This window comes from Sus scrofa, chromosome 13 (assembly GCF_000003025.6).
Source record: "Sus scrofa isolate TJ Tabasco breed Duroc chromosome 13, Sscrofa11.1, whole genome shotgun sequence".
NCBI classification, from domain to species: domain Eukaryota; kingdom Metazoa; phylum Chordata; class Mammalia; order Artiodactyla; family Suidae; genus Sus; species Sus scrofa.
Window position 1 is genome coordinate 139832455 of NC_010455.5, and position 16917 is coordinate 139849371.

The following is a 16917-nucleotide window of genomic DNA, read 5'->3' on the forward strand; positions in this document are numbered from 1 at the left end:
ACAATTGAAAGTTATGCTTCCAGCTAATACCTTTTATTCCATGTCAACTCCATTGAGAGGCAGATGCTAGCAGTCTGCAAGGCACACTCTCTCTAGTCAAGTCACTCATCCCAATTGCAATTCAGAGGAAGAAGTTCATGCATGCCCCAATGCCTGTGTTCCCATAGAGTGGCCAGAGGGCTTGGTTGGAGCCCATTTGTTCATAAGGACCAAAACCACTCAAGATACCTAAAGAAAAAAAAAATTTGGAAGGATACCAGGGTATTTCATGAACCTCAGAGACAGAAAAAAAGAGCTAGACCTTGCACCAGTAATCAGGCCTCTGGAGCCAGAACTAAGGGATCAGAAATGTAGCTTATGATCTCTGTCCCAGGATTTCAGGTTCTCTCCTCTTTTCATGTTTCTGCATCCCTGATACTCTTGTCTCTCCCTGAAGTACAGCTCTCTTCTGTGTGTGCTTGGCCCCTCCATCTAAGATTAACATGCAGTTTCTCAGCTCAAAGCCCAAGGGAAATGGCTATAGGCTCTGGAAATCATTCTAACTCAAAAGAGTTTTGTTTTTTTTTAATCTTTTTAAAACAGCTTTTTATTTTCCATTAAAATCTTTTCCAACTTTTAAAATTTTAAACCAAAGAAAAACTGAAATAATAGTACAATGAACCTTTGAATACCTTTTAGTTAGATTTACTAATTGTCATAACTCTGTGATATTTGCTTTCTCTCTGTACATAATATATGTAAGTATATACACTTTTTTCCTGAACCATTTGAAAATAAATGATAGACATATATCATGAGATGTGACCCCTAAATTCTTATTCATATATAGCTAGGAAACAAGAATCATCCACAAGAGAAAAATTAGGTTGACCCAAACACTAAATTGTCTTTCCCTTGGTCAGGTGTCCCATCAGCTCCAGTGAGGGGTCACAAGGCACAAAGCCAGTTCTATGGGTCCATCTCTTTGTGGGGGGTCAGTTTCCAGAGAAGAACATGACTGACTGGGTACTCAAAATGATTCTACTGCATCCTGACCACTTCTTATCCCTTTTAAATTAAGGTAATTTATATATAACATATGTCATGTCATGGACCCATGAGACTATCTGTGAATAACTGAAACCGCAAAACTGAAATTCATAAATGCTTAAGGTCAGCTACATATTATGAATGGTCCAAATCTATCCCTGCTAAATATGTATAAAACGTTCCACTCCTGACTACTTCCAGTGATGGAAGTATGATATTGGAAAATTTTGGAATAAAAGAATCATATGTAGGATTCAGAAAATATAAAATAGAGAGCTAACTAGTAATTGAGCCCTTACTCTGTGTTGGGCCCTATGCCAAGTGGTTTACATACATTATCCAGTTCCAGCCTCACAAAAACTCTGTATGATAATATTATTATTATTATTCACATTTTACAGAAGAAACTAAAGGGCAAAGAGCTTAGGTAACTGGCCTAAGCAGCTAGTAAGTTGCAGATCTCTCATACACCAGAATCTGTAGTCTTAACAACTGCCCAGCATTCAAAAGCATAACTGTGCCCTGAATGCTTAAGGAAGCTATTAATTTTCCCCTTCCCCTATAGAAAAAGAAAACTTGAACCTATTTTTAATAACAAAGGGTGGAAATGGCTCCAATACCAACCCTCAGACAACCCTTAACATTTTTGCTGCAGAAAGCTCACCAGGGAACAGTCATCACAGAGTCAGTGTTCTTATGCCATTTAGCCCTATCTCTCAACAGCCCCAAATACTTGAAGTTCAACTAAAAGGTCACATACCAGATAAAGAGAGGTTATCCTTTTCTTAAGCTGGTGGTGGTAGAATGAAATCATCCTGTCTAATCACAGACCTGCCTCAGCCCACAACAAGCCAGTGGGAGTCTCTGAAGTGCTCAGATGGCAGGCGCTGTATTCCCCACACTAACTGCAGGTTCTCAAGGCCCTTTCACAAGAATATCCTGGTTTAGGGAGTGTTTCCATGGAATATACTTCTAATTACCCTCGTCCTTGCAGTCTCAAAATGTTGACTCCTGAGATATATTAATCCACAGACAAGTTGTTAAATACACTATACTTCTGCTTCTGAGCCTGATTTGGATGGAAGGGTTGAATGTTGCCTCCCACTGAGTCCATCTAGAATGCTTCAGCTCACTGTTCAGGTCTGGTTTAGAGCTTCAGGGGCACAAATCCTCAGGGACTCTTCTCAACTTCACAGCCCCTGCTGGCAGCCTCATCTAGAGGAACACTTGCTTCAGGCCATCCTGGGTTGGTTCTGCCCAGGACACCAGAGTTATGCTGCAAAAACAGAGGAAATACTCCTAACATATTGAGCTTTTCCCAGTAACTCCTTACAACACAACCACACAGATAATTGTTAAAGCTTTTCTTAAGCCTACTTATGTTTTCTATTTTTGAGGGACTGAAATGAGTTCTGAAATTTCCTTTTTCAGGGTAAGGTATTACTTCCTGTTATTGACCTAAATTGTACTCTTTCAAGTTTCCTTGGACACCCTCTAATGTAACACTTCTTGTTTTAGTTGCTAAATCCCTTTGTAAAAGGAATATTTACCCCTGTATTGGCCAGGCTCTTTCGGGCTGCTTGGAAAAGACATACCCCTATTAGTGAAGAAATTCATTGCAAGGATACATGAGAATATGAGCCAGCAGCTTTCCTCTCCATCTTGACCGTACACTTCCAAGAACAAGGAGTACATCAGATTTCACAAAGACCTAGAACAACTCAGCATCCCTCTCACTCAGTCAGAGCTTTAGGCACTCCCTTTCCCTTTTTCCATCCAGCATTTATTCTTCCAGAGCCAATGGATGGGATCAGTTTGTCATGCCCCACCATGGCGATCCCCTTATTGGTCAGACTCTGTGACTTGGTCTCGATCATGTCCAACTGCACCCCTTAGCTTTTGACTCGAGGAGAAATCCCTCATTTCATCCTTTATGACCAGGATAGCAGGATAAACACATGGTATATAACTCTAATTTGAAAGAAAAGTGGGGGCATGACAGACATTTGAGGTTTCATGGTGTGTCTCCCAATTTATATTTAATGAGTTCTCTTTTGTAACTTCAAGTTTTCTTTAGTGCAGGAAGTGCTACAGTCACTGACAAATTGTGAATGGAGGTTAAAGAATTAACATAGTAGGCCTGAGACTGCCCTCCATAGAAAGTCTTGATTGCAAATTTAGTCCATGCCTGGCATCAGGAACCTTGGACTTCAGGAGGATTTCCACCTTCCCAGAAATGATGAGAGTGGTTCATTTTGCCTAAACTCTTCAAACAGTATGGCTGATGCTAAACATTTGCTTTCCTTCTAAGAGTCTAGAATTCTGGTATGTTCTAGGCAGAGTGTGCCTACATGATGGGCCCCCAATAAAAACCCTGGTCACTGAGTCTTAATGAACTTCCCTGATAGACAACACTTCACACGTATTGTCCCAATTTGTGGTTGGAAACATTCAGTGACTCCCCCGGCAACAGACTCTTGGAAGCCAGCACCTGGCTTCCTCTGGTCTTTACCCCATGTGCCTTCTCCCTTTGCTGATTTGCTTTGTATCCTTTCACAGTAATAAATCATAGCTGTGAATATAACTATGTGCCCAGTCCTATTAGTCCTCCTATCAAGTCCTAGAACTGGGTGTAGTCTTGGGTGTGCCCAATATGCAGTCAATCTGGTCCCTAGATTTCCATTCATGCTAAAGTAGCACCATTTCCTCATATTAAAAGACTATTACATCTCCATCCCCCATACATCCATTACAGCTTTTTAAGTCAGTAGATCGAAAGAGTCAGCTTTCTTTGGAAGAAGCCATAAGTGTCTAAAAATGTAATGAGGGCAAAGAGGAAACATCAAGAGGACTGACCCAGCGTGAGGCAGCTTCCAGGCAGCATCTCTGGTAGGCTCACTCTGAGTGGTATTCAGCAGGTTAACAGCAGCACTTCTATTACATGAAAAGCCAGTGAAAATGAGCATTTTCTGCCGTGTATTTCTGTTCACGCATCCTAAATTAGTAAAATTCTTCTTTGCATGACCTTTCTGTGCAGGTCAGTTCCTTTAACCAGCTGCATTTATTCACTTTCATTTTTCTGTCTTTCTGCCACCTTAAAAATAATACCTAAGGGTTTGAAAGAAGCCCTGTCATTGCTCAGAAGTGCCTGATTTACTCCTGGGGAGTAAGTAGCCCAGGGCCTGGAAGAATCTCAGTCTATGAGATTTGATGATAAAAGTCAGTGATTGTGCTGATAATAGAGTGTTCCTCCAAAACTAGACAGGGGAAGACATTGCTTTTCAGTGAGGAAAAAATTATAAACTGCTTTCTGCAAAGCCCATGGCTGGTGCACTAGTATCCTCCTTCTCCCAAGGGTGGCAGTTAGGAGAAAAGAAGAGGGAAGGAAGAAGGAGGGAGGGTAGAAGAGGGAAAGCAATAAAAAGAGGGGAAAGAGAGGGAGATGAAGTTGCCAGAGAATGAGGAAGGGCTCTCTTCAGGCTTGAGCTCTGCATTGACAAAACCCTGTCCAGGAGTTCCCGTCGTGGCGCAGCAGAAACGAATCTGACTAGGAACCTTGAGGCTGTAGGTTCAATCCCTGGCCTTGCTCAGTGGGTTAAGGGTCTGGCATTGCCATGAGCTGTGGTGTAGGTCACAGACACGGCTCAGATCTTGTGTTGCTGTAGTATAGGCCGGCAGCTGTAGCTCTGATTGGACCCCTAGCCTGGGAACCTTCATATGCCTCGGGTATGGCCCTAAAAAGCAAAATCAATCAATCAAGCTGCCATTTAACTTCAAGGCACCACTGAGGCCAGTCCCACTCAGACAGGAACCTTTAGAAGAGTGGGCCGTCATTTTGATCAAATACACAGCTTTTCCCATCTCCACATAAATTCCAAAGGCGTCTGTTCACTCCTGCATTGGATTAGAGGGAGAGAATATCCAATGTCCCATGTCCCAGGGACAAGCCCGTTGTTCCTCTGCCCATAACCCTATGTATCCTCATGGGGTCCCAAGCTGGGAAAGAGCCCAGGAATCTGTCTGACTGCCTTGTAGTGGCAGTTGTTTCACTCTGTTGTTTCACTCTGCTCAGTGTCCCTTCTTGGGAAAAACCTCCTGCCCCATACCATGTGGTTTGGCAAGCTATCGATCAGAGTGTGCTGACTGCTCCAGGGATGGTATCATGACACAAACACAGCGAAGCAAAAGACCACCCCCTTAACGGTATGCTTTGTCCAAGCACATGGTGGGGTGGGGTGGGGGTGGCACATGACACAAACAGGGCCAATCAGAATCCTTTCCTGGGCTGGATGTAGGGACCTTGGGAGAATAAACCCTCTCTTGTTGCAGTGCCAAAGCTGGGAGGATGCAATTTGGGGGCTAATGCTAGCCATCTTTCCAGCCATGTGGAGAAACTAAAACAGCAGAATAAGTTTCTCATAAGAGTCTATGTGAGAGAGGGAGAGAAAGAGCGAGCAGGTACTGGATTCATTTCCTGAGGCTACCATAAAAAATTACCTCCTCGGTGGCTTACAACAGAAATTCATTTTCTCCCAGTTCTGGAGACCAGAAGACCAAAATGAAGGTGTGGGCAGGGCAGTGCTCCCTCCAAAGGCTCTGGGGGAGAATCTGTTCCTTGCCTCTCTTCCAGCTCCTGGTGGCCGCCAGCATTCCCTGGGTTCCTTGGCCTGTGGCTGCGCCACTCCAATCCCTGCTTCCATCTTCACATCATCTTCTCTGTGTGTCCTTCTCTTCCTTTGTCTCTGTCAAATATCTCTCTGCCTCTCTCTTAAAAGAACGCATGTGATTGCATTTAGGGCCTACTTGGAAAATCCAGGATAAGTTCCTCCTCTCAAGTTCTTCAACTTAATCACACCTTTACCATGTAAGTAATACTCTTTTTCATAAAAGTTAACATTTTCAGGTTCTAGAGATTAGGAAGTAAATATATCTTGGTGGAAATAGGGGGGAGCACTTTTTTAGGAATATCTTTTTCTACCTACCGTAAGTCCCATCCAAGTCCCTGGGACTTTAGTTCCTGCAGCTCTTCCTTCAACCCAGTGTATCCTCATCAGCCAACAAATTCCTTCTTGGCTTAGGCTAGTATAAATTGAGTTTAGTCTCCTGTATTAAAAGAAATCTTAAATAATACACATCCACATGTCTGCAGCAGGCTGGGAAATGGAGGAGGCAGCCTGGTGCTATGGACAGAACATCTGCTCTTCTGCAAGTGTTTAAGAAAATCATTTCCTTTTCCCAGCTTTGATGTTTCACAACTCTTACAAAGATTAAGCTTAACGGACTGTTGCATTTGTTTATGCTATTTTATTGTTTTAAACACTGTAATTATATTTATGGCCTGATGATCAGTTGGGACTTTTTTCAATTGTGATCAAAAAACTCAACCTAAGAGGCTTGAACAAAACCAAGCAGACAACAAAGCTAAAAAGTCTGGGATTAATAAGGTACAGCTCAGTTTGGGGCTCTGATAATATTATTGGGCTCCATCTCTTGGCTTTTGTCTCTTTGAGTTTGGCAGTATCTCAGATCCCAGGAGGTACCCCTTGCAGCTTCAAAATCACGTTGTCTTATACCCTGACAATGGAAGAGAAGGTAGATTTCCCTGATGGGTAGAACAAAAATCTAGAAATTGGGCCTTATTGGCCCTATTGGTCTGACTTCTGTCAGATGCCTGCTGATGAACTATGGCCAAGGGAATGGAACACAGTGATTTGCTTACCCTAGAGACATTGCTTTACCTTGAGAGTGGAGTAGAACACAAGGACAAAGAGTGGAAGAGAAATAGTATTCCAAAGGGAAATGCAGTATGGTTACCTGGAATAGGGTGAAAGTTTGCTGGCTGCAAAAGGAATAGATGTGTACTGAATATCAGAAGATTTCATGGTATAAACTCCTTTATTTATTCAAATGAACAGGCCTGCTTTAGCCTGATAGGTCAGTTGATTACCATAAATCACAGTTTTGTGAATATAATATGATAATTTATACTACCCATTTACAGAATTTTCAGAAATTAACTTGGAGGCGATTGTGTGGATCTAGCATCTTTAGACAAGGCAGAATAGACGTGTATAAATTATACATTGTTCTGCGTATCTGAATAAATGCATAAATATGCAATAAATATTTCCCCAGTTTGCTGATAAAAGCATCTTGTCACAGGTGCTCTCAATGGTTAAACAAAATGTCATGATGAATTTGATTAGTGTCACAGTGAATGTGATTAATAATAATAAATATTATACTCAATCCTAGAAAAGTTCTTTTGGTCTAAATGTAAGATTTCGTTTTCTGTAGCAGTGGTCTTCAAAATGTTGACATATCTCCACCAATAACAACGGATTAATATGTACATTATTAAACTTATGCAAAATATAAAATGAGTTAAAGACAAAATAATTAACACTTTAAAGACATGTCATTTTAGTTATTAATGGTCAAAAATCCTTTGTGCTCTCACTGGAAAAATAATATAATAAATTTGGTGAAAGTGATGTTTTTATTTCATTTAGGAATATTCGCTTAACATTTTGCGACAGAGAAAGTTGAAAGTCTAATTGTAAGTCCAATTTATTCTGATACTTGGTTTCATGAATGTAAGAGGTGAAAAAGATAACTCATTATTATGGGGAGAATTGTGTTTTCCCAAAACTCATGTGTTAAACAACCAGTGTAGCTGTATTTGGAAACACGGCCTTTAAGGAGGTGATTAAGGTTAAAAGAGATTAGAAAGATGGAGTCCTATTCCAATAGGATTGCTGTCCTAATTAGAAGAGAAAGACACCAAGGAAGACACAGAGAAAAGATCATATAAGGACACATTGAAGAGGTAGCCATCTGTAAGCCCAAGAGAGAGACCTCACTAGAAACCAACCCTGCCAGTACCTTGCTCTTGCACTTCCAGCCCCCAGAACTGCGAGAAAATAAATTGCTGTTGGGTAAGCCACCCAGTTTGTGGTATTCTGTTACAGCAGCCCTAGCAAACTAATACAGTCCAAAAGTACATAGGTCTGGATGGGAAATATGCATCAATGCAAATTAACCTGATACCTCAGTGGGTTAAGGCTCTGTCTGTTGCCACTGCTCTGGTGTAGGTTTGATCATTGGCCCTGCAACTTCTGCATGCCATGTGCTTGGCCAAACATAAATAAATAAATAAACCAATCATGCAAGAGTTTTTGTCAAAATTTTACTAGTAAATTTCCATCTGCTCTAGAAATCATTTGTCCTTAAAATTAATTGGAAGTTGTTACATTTTTTAACTTTTTGCAAATGAGTAAACTACTGAAACTCTTTGTTGGAAGATTTTTAAACAGATTAGAAAATTTTGTTAAAGTTTTTATTTTGTTTTTTCATTTTTGGGTTTGTTTTTTGTTTTTTGTTTTTTTTTGTCTTTTTAGGGCTTCGCCTTCAGCATATGGAGGTTCCCAGGCTAAGGGTCTAATCATAGCTGTAGCTGCCAGCCTACACCACAGCCACAGCAACACCAGATCCTTAACCCACTGAGTGAGGCCAGGGATCGAACCTGCATCCTCATGGATACTAGTTGGGTTCATTAACTGCTGAACCATGATGGGAACTCCTGTTAAATTTTTTAAATGTGTATACATGCAAGTTTTTATGGGTGCCACACCTTTTTTGTTTGGGGTAACAAAATCACCTAATGATGAAAAGTTTTGAAATATCCAACCTCAAAATATCATCTCATAGCACAAATTTGTTTTTAAGAGCAATTACTTTCTCATTCATTATTAGCATCACAAATTTTCCATGAAGTAGTAGACTGTATGTGGATTTTTTTTCTAATCTGATAGATTACATTCTACTTATCACATAAATAAGACAAATTTGGAACAACTGTCTTTATATCAAACAGAATCTGTGTTTTCAAGTTTGATGACATTTATAACCTCTGTCCCAAGATAACCTGTGAGCCTCAATGTGGTATAAAATATTTTCATAGTCACTCCCTATATATGTTCTATGTTAATTTATAAATTTTTTTTTTTTTTTTTTTTTTGTCTTTTGTCTTTTGTCTTTTGTTGTTGTTGTTGTTGCTGTTTCTTGGGCCACTCCCGCAGCACATGGAGGTTCCCACGCTAGGGGTCCAAACAGAGCTGTAGCCACCGGCCTACGCCAGAGCCACAGCAACGCGGGATCCGATCCGAGCCGCGTCTGCAACCTACACCACAGTTCACGGCAACGCTGGATCGTTAACCCACTGAGCAAGGGCAGGGACCGAACCCGCAACCTCATGGTTCCTAGTCGGATTTGTTAACCACTGCGCCACGACGGGAACTCCTAATTTATAAAATTTACCACATCATTGACTTTCTATAATATGCTGTACATCTCTGGCCTCCATTTTTTTTTAATTTTATTGACAGTATAGTTGATTTACAGTGTTGTATTAATTTCTGCTATGTGAAAACTGATTCAGTTATACATATATATTCTTATTCTTTTCCATTATGGTTTATCACAAGATATTGAATATAGTTCCCTATGCTATACTTTAGAATCTTGTTGTTTTTCCATACTATACATGATAGTTCGCATCTACTAATCCCAAACTCCCAATCCTTCTCCCTCCATCCCCACTTCTGCATTCCCTCAACTCCCCCTCTCCCTATTGGCAACCACAAGTCTCTGTATCTGTGGGTCTGTTTCTGTTTCATAGATAGGTTCAAATTTGTATCATATTTTAGATTCCACATGTAAATGATATCAGATGGTATTCTTTCTTTGTGACTTAGTATGATAATGTCTAGGTCCATCCATGTTGCTGCAAATGTCATTATTTCATTCTTTTTTAGAGCTGAGTAATAGTCCATTATATATGTATATATATATATATATATATATATATATATACCGCATTTTTTAATCCATTCATCTATTGATGGATATTTAGGTTGCTTCTATGTCTCAGCTATTGTAAATAGTGCTTTTGTGAAGACAGAGGTGAGCGTATCTTTTCAAATTATAGTTTTGTCTACATATATGCCTAGGAGTAGGATTCCTGGATCATATGGCAACTCTAGGTTTTTTTTTGTTTTTTGTTTTTGAGGAAACTCCATACTGTTTTCTGTAGGGGCTGCATCGAATTACATTTCCACCAACAGTGTAGGAGGGTTTGTTTTTCTCCAAACCCCCTCCAAAATTTTTTATTTGTAGACTACTTATTTATTTGTTTGTTTTAAGGCTGCACCTTCGGCACATAAAAGTTCCCAGATGAGGGGTCTAATCAGAGCTGCAGCTGCTGGGCTATGCCCTAGCCACGCCAGATCCAAGCTGCATCTTCGATCTATACTGCAGCTCACAGCAACACCAGATCCTTAACCCACTGAGTGGGGCCAGAGATTGAACCCTCATCCTCATGAATACTAATCAGGTTCCTTATGCTGAGCCACAACGGGAATGCCTGTAGACTTTTTAATGATGGCCATTCTGACCAGTGTGAAGCTGTATCTCATTATGGATTTGACTTGCATTTTTCTAATAATTAGTGATGATGAGCACCTTTTCATGTGCCTATTTGGTCTCGGTATTTTTGCTGAAGTAGCTCATCTGTGAATTGTACAGCACAGGATTCCATGTTGAGGGTAGTGGTGGAAACTTACCCTGAATCTCTCCACTCTGTTCAAAGAAGCCATTCCTCTGTGGCTTTGCTTACACAGTTCTTCCAGAAGATATTGCTCTCATTAAAGAAGTCATTTATTATTAAGAGTGTATCTTTTACAGCACTATAGCTTTCTGTAGTTGCTAATACACACAAAAAAGCAGTTCTTTGTTGATTTTATTTTTGAAATAGGATCTAGCCAATCTTTAATTAGTGGAGAAACACTTGAGACATCCATGTTTTCATCACTACTGGATCCTTGGTGACCTCTGGTTGAAGGCTTTTCTGAAGCCAGACTTACCCTTGGATCCCTCAGTTAGTAAGCAAATAAATTCTATTTACAGCTAGTAGGCAAATAAATTCTATTTAACTATACAAGCCATTTATTTAAGTTGGCTTCTCTGTCACCTGCAACCAAAAAGTTCCTCACTGATAGAGCTGTCAACCCCTTTGGTTGTTATTACTGTTTGTTCATTTTGTTTTGTTTTGAGTTTATTGTAGAGGAAAAAGTTAACCACACTCTGTAGCACAGAATCATCAGTATCATTCCCCTAGCAGCACACATTAATTATAGCTTATGTACCAGGCACTGTTCTAAGTAATTTACACATATTAGCAAATTTAATCTGCACAATAATCCTATGGGAATGAGTACTATTATTATCCCCATTTTACAAATGAGGAAACTGAGACTAGAGGTGAGTAACTTGCCCAAGCTTACTCAGTAAGTAGTAAAGCCAAGATTTACTACCAAAGAAATTTGAACCAAGGCAGTTTGGCTCCTAAACCCATGCTCTTTTTTTATTTTTATTTTTATTTTTCATTTTTTTAGGGCTGCATGTGCAGCATATCGGAGCTGCAACTGCCAGCCTATGCCACAGCCATAGTAATGCTAGATTTGAGCCACATCTACAACCTACATCACAGCTCATGGCAATGAGGGATCCTTAACCCACTGAGCAGGACCAGGGATCAAACCTTCATCCTCTTGGATACTAGTCAAGCTCTTAACCTGCTAACAGGAACTCCTAAACCCATGCTCTTAATCACAACACTATACCAGAAAGCCTATACTACACACATACTAACATTTGGCATTGTCCAGCTGTCTAATTTGCCACTGTAATTAGTGTAAAGTAATATTTACCATTTCTTATGTAACTTTGGACAAGTTACTTAAACTCTGTGTCTCAGCTTCCTACACTCTAAAATGGAGGTAAAAAATAATACTTATTTTATGGGGTTGTTGTGTAGTTTAAATAATGCCAGTGACTTTGAGCATGTTTTCTCTACTTGTTGGCCATATAGGATTCCTTTTTTGAGAAATTGCCTGTTCATGCCCTTTGCCCTTTTTCTATCGAGTTTCATGTCTTTTTCTTATTGATTAGTAAGGGTCAGATACATATTGCAGTTATGTCCATTTTATTTATTTTTAATTTTTGGGCCACACCCATTGCATAAGAAAGTTCCCAGGCCAGGGATCAAATCCAGGCTTCAGCTGTCCTATGCCACAGCTGTGGCAACACCAGGTCCTAAAACCACTGAGCCACAGCAGGAACTCCCAGGTATATCCATTTCAGATACTGAACATCTCCTTTTAATCTATCACTTTTCTATGGTACCCTTGATTAACAGGAATCTTAAATTTTGATATAATCAAATTGATCAACTGTGCCTCAAGTTGGAGAAAATAAAGATATGAAAAACAATGTTTATGCCCTCAGCAAGTTAAAATCTAGCAGAAGACCGACAACTATATGAACAAGTGTTAGACATTCTATAAGAGTATACAATAAGATGCCAAGTTGTAAGTCTATATAATCAACTATTAACCTTGGAAAAGTACCCAAATTTTTCTCAGCTTCAGTTCCCTTACTAGGTAAGTAGAAGCGATTTTTTTAAAAAATACTTTTCAGTTTGTTGTGATGGTTAAATAAAATAAGACATGGCTCTCTTGTTAGTACCTGGCACATAATACCCACTGCAATTCAGATGCAAAGCAGATCCATGAAATAATAATGGCTGCCATTAACAGAGGTCTGCTACCTGCCTGGCACTTTCTATAAGATATTATATTTAAATTTTGCAACCCCTTGAAAGGCATTATTGCTGCCATTTGTCAGATGCAAAAACCTAGGTTCAGAGAGCTTAAATAATTTGACAAAGTCACACAGCTAGTAAATGGTGGCAGCAAGATTGAAAGCCAGGTTTGCTTGACCTCAAATGTCTTGTGCTTTCCACAATGCCAAGTTATTGTCAAAAAAGTTGCTAGAAAAAGTAATGAAACTTTACTTGGGTGCTGAAAAAAAAAGAAGACAAAATTTGAATAGGCAAAAAGAGGAAGGAGGAAAGGAGACCATGCCAGGTCCTGAGGGGTGCAGTTCATGTGCCAGGGATGAAAGTATTGTGAGCTATTAGAGGGCAGAAGCAAAATTTGTACAACATCATGTCCTTCAGTCCCACAACAGAGCCGGGACTGGGTAGCTGGCAGAGTGATGTCTATTTGCTACCTATCTTATTTCCATAACAAGGAAGCAGGAATGCATTGTTCGACTTGTGAGCTTGAAGGAGGAAATAGGGATGTGTCCTTCTGACCTCTCAAGTTTGGGAAGCAGTCCAGCCCCAGGAAGCAGGTTTTCTGCTTTTCCAGAAACTGTAAAGCTGCAGTCAGTTTTATACAAGCAGACTCTCCAACTCTGTCTGTGACTGGTAGGGTATGTTTCGTTCTGGGGTGAAGGACAATCAGCAGATCCTTGTCCCTGCAGATCTAAAGCCATAACCACCATTCTGGTTTAAACCAGGGACAAAGCTGCCATTTTGCTCACTGCCAGTCTGACTCCTGCAGCTATCTCAATGGATTCTGAACTTGAGTGGGCAATATGTGTGTTATTTGAACCCCCTAAGACCACAACAGCAGGCCCTCAACAAATCATGGTAAAAGAGTGAATATGACAAGTTCAGAGGACAATGAGAAGGTGGTCCAGTTTGAGCAGAGGACATATAAGTAGCTTAAGTAAGGTTAGATGGATAACTTACAAGAAAGGCTTTTGGATTTGATGTGGGAAAAGAGTGCTGAAAGTTTCTGAGCAGGGGAAGAGCATAAGGAAGACTTTATGTAGTGAGAATACAGCAGTGGGCTGCAGTGGAGACTGGAGGAGGAGAACCTGGAGCTGAAGGGCAACCAGAGGTGGTTTCTAGAATTCCTGAGTGAGGGAGGATGAAGGTCCAGCCTAGGGAAGTGGAAATGTGAATGGAGGTGAAAGGATGAATGTGAGATATCAAAGGGAAAACTGCCAGAATAAGGTGACAACTGCAATCTGAGAAGTGAAGATAATTTTTGGAGGCACCACTTTAAAAGATGTAGATGAGCAAGCCTGGAGGCTGGTGGGAAGTGGGGTTCAGCCTTGGGCATATTAAATCTGAGATGTCAAGTGGATTTGCTCTGGCACCTCGGACACTTTACACAGGATAGGAAAGAAGCCACAGTTGGGAGCAGTTTGGGGAATCAACATCATCACAGAGGCAGCACACATTTGAGGGCCTCTGGGAAGAGTTGATGGAGATGTAAAGCATGAACATGGAGGGTACTTGGGATGACAAGGTGGGAGTGGGAACACTGGTGAAAGATGGACAGAGGAGAGCAAAGAGACAGTGGTCACTCCTGGACTGGAGGGAATGATGGGATGATGCTGCTGGCAAACGCTGGAATCAGGATCTTCTCAGCAGAGGAACACCGGCTTGCACCTTACCCCTCAGGAAATCCACAGTTGAACCCAAAGTAGCTTTCCTCAGGCAGGCAGGTCTTCTGGGCCCTGTACCCGCTTCCTCGCGCTCTTGCGACAGTGACTCCCTGTACCCTGAGCTGTGCGGGTCCCTCTGCACCTCTGGCACTCTACCAGCCTAGGGGGCGACTCCGGTTCCCCAGGCTGCAGGGCCTTTTCCCCCAGGTTACCGCCCCAGTCGATGCCGGACCCCCGGAGGCACCGCCCCACCTGGTCACCGCCGCAGCCCGCGCCCGCAGCCCTCCCGAGATGCCGCAAGCCAGCGGCCTCTCCCGGGAGTGAGGTTTTGGCTCTCCCCCCCCCCCCCCAAACACACCTCCTCCGCCTTTGTTGCAGCGTCTCCCGGGACACCTCCCTCTGCCTCTGCCTCTAAGTCCTGGGGGCCGAAGAGGTGCTAAGCTAGGGGTCTGGCGGGAAGAAGGGTTCGGTGGCGCCAAGGCGCTCACGGGCTCCCGGTAGCAAGGGGTTGGGAAGAGGGAGCGGAGCCGGGAGCCGCGGGGGCCGCTGCAGCAGAAGGGGGAGGAGAATGGGGAGGAGCTGGGGGGCAGGCAGTCCGGGAAGGAGGGGTCTTAAGGGGCGGCGAGCCCAGGTCGGATTTCCTCTGAGGCTGGCGATCCGCGAAGCTCCCACCTTCCCTTAGAGCTCGTTGCAGCCTCCCTGCCCCGCGCCCTCCAGAGACCGCGACGGGACCATGGTGAGAGGAGGGTGTGCGGCGCGGAGCCGAGCTCACTGGCCCGACCCCTCTGGGTGGCCGAGGGCTGCCGGGCGGAGGGGGCGAGCCTTTGGGACCCGAGGAAGTTTCCGGGGTCGGCATGGGGCCCGGTGCCTTCAGTCTCGCTCTTCTCTCTTCCGCAGATGTGGACACGCTGGCTCGCGCTCGCGCTGGTGGCGGTCGCCTGGGTCCACGCCGAGGTAGGTGAGCTTCGGAAGAGGTCCGAACTCAGGCTCAGGGGCCACTGGGGTCTGCGGGTTGCGCGGGCTGTGCTTGCGTTCTCGGGATGCTCTCCCCGGGTGGGACTGGGAGTTTCCATCCGCCGGGTGAGGGGGGCGCTCAGAGCATAAACGCTACTTAGGAAACTTAAACCTTAAAATCAGGCAAAGTAGTTTGGGCCGTAAGCGGGAGCCCCACGGCGGCTAATATGGAGGGAGAGTGGGGAGAGGGAGAGAGGACGAGCTGGGCGGATTGGGACGGAGGCGGCGACAAGAGTGCGAGCGGAGTTCAAAAAGGCGCCTGAGTTCTTTCCTTCACTTAAGAGGAAATTGAGACGAGTCGAAGACTTTTCCCTTTAGAGTCTGTCTCCTGGAGTGGGGGGGCGGGGGTGGGCTCGCTAGAGATTCATCTTTTAGAGGGCAAGTTTTTTTTTCTCTTATATGAAGTAAGATTTTTTTTTCTTTGTAAAGTGCCCTCGGATTTTGTGTTATTGTCAGAGCCAAATAATGGCCTTTTAAAATCTCAATTTTTTCTAAAATTAATGTTGTGCGAGTATGAGCGATCCATTACTCTGCTTTTTGAGGGCTCTGCTTTTCCAGTCAAAGTATTTCAGCGCTTTTTTGGTAATGTTTTCTTTTCGACTCAAGTGACCTTCCTGAGACACTACAAACAAACCAACAAACCCTTCACTCACAAGCCCCTCCATTAACTCAAAGGTTTATGGACAGAAAATAAACAATTCTAAATTCCCTGGGCTCTAGTCTCCAGAAAAGTGAGGTCAGAAACCAAACATTTGATAATTATGGCAGGAAATGTGGAAGGAATTAAAAAGCATGAGGGAGAAGAAATGGAATGTACATTACAAAAGAAATAGCTCCCTGGTGGGTGGTTATTCTCCCTCTTTGAATTTTTTTCTTTATATTACAGTTTAGCCCCACCCTTAGTATCACAGCTTGACTGCCCAGAAAAGTCATAAAAGCCTGCTAGGTTTTCACAATGTTAAAAAATGCACATTATACTGAACTCTCATTAAATTCACTGCTACATTGTTGGTTGAGCTGGAAACACTAGCTGTTTTTACTCACAATGAAATTAAAAAGAGCTAATTTTTTTTTTGGATATCTACTTTGTGTTGTAATAAAACTCCGTTTGAATGATGAGGAAACTGAATCAGAAAGGTCACATAATTTCTCTAGTGTCCTAAGTTGTTAAATGGTAGGAGTGAGATTTGAACACAGTCTGGCATCAAACCCCAGGCTCTTAAACACTACCTCGCACAAAGGCTTCATATCTACTATGTACTTCTTACATAGCAGACATCGGCTGGGTTGCATGCATCATTTCTTTTAAAGCTTCGCAGAAACTCGTAGGGTCAATTTTATTATCCACATTTTACAGAGGAAGAAACAGGTTTAGGGAGATTAGGTAACCTGCCTAAGATCACACACCTGGTTAGTTCTGGGGAAGGATCTGAATCCTGGTGGAGCTCATCTTGAACTCCAGATCTGCTTCTAATGCATTTTGTTTTCCAGGGTTTGAGTTTGAGGGCAGAG

At 42.4% G+C, this 16917-nt stretch overlaps 1 protein-coding gene across 2 annotated transcripts in view; it reads left to right on the forward strand.

Annotated features, from left to right (window-relative positions):
• Positions 14792–16917, forward strand: part of FSTL1 (follistatin like 1) — a 54727-nt gene continuing 52601 nt past the window's right edge. The window contains exons 1-2 of one of the 2 annotated variants that reach the window (XM_021070306.1): positions 14792–15127; positions 15289–15345. In XM_021070306.1, coding sequence (XP_020925965.1) covers positions 15125–15127; positions 15289–15345 — 60 coding nt within the window. In that variant the 5' untranslated portion in view covers positions 14792–15124. The remainder of the gene's footprint in view (positions 15128–15288; positions 15346–16917) is intronic. The other variant, XM_021070307.1, reaches the window with a different exon arrangement.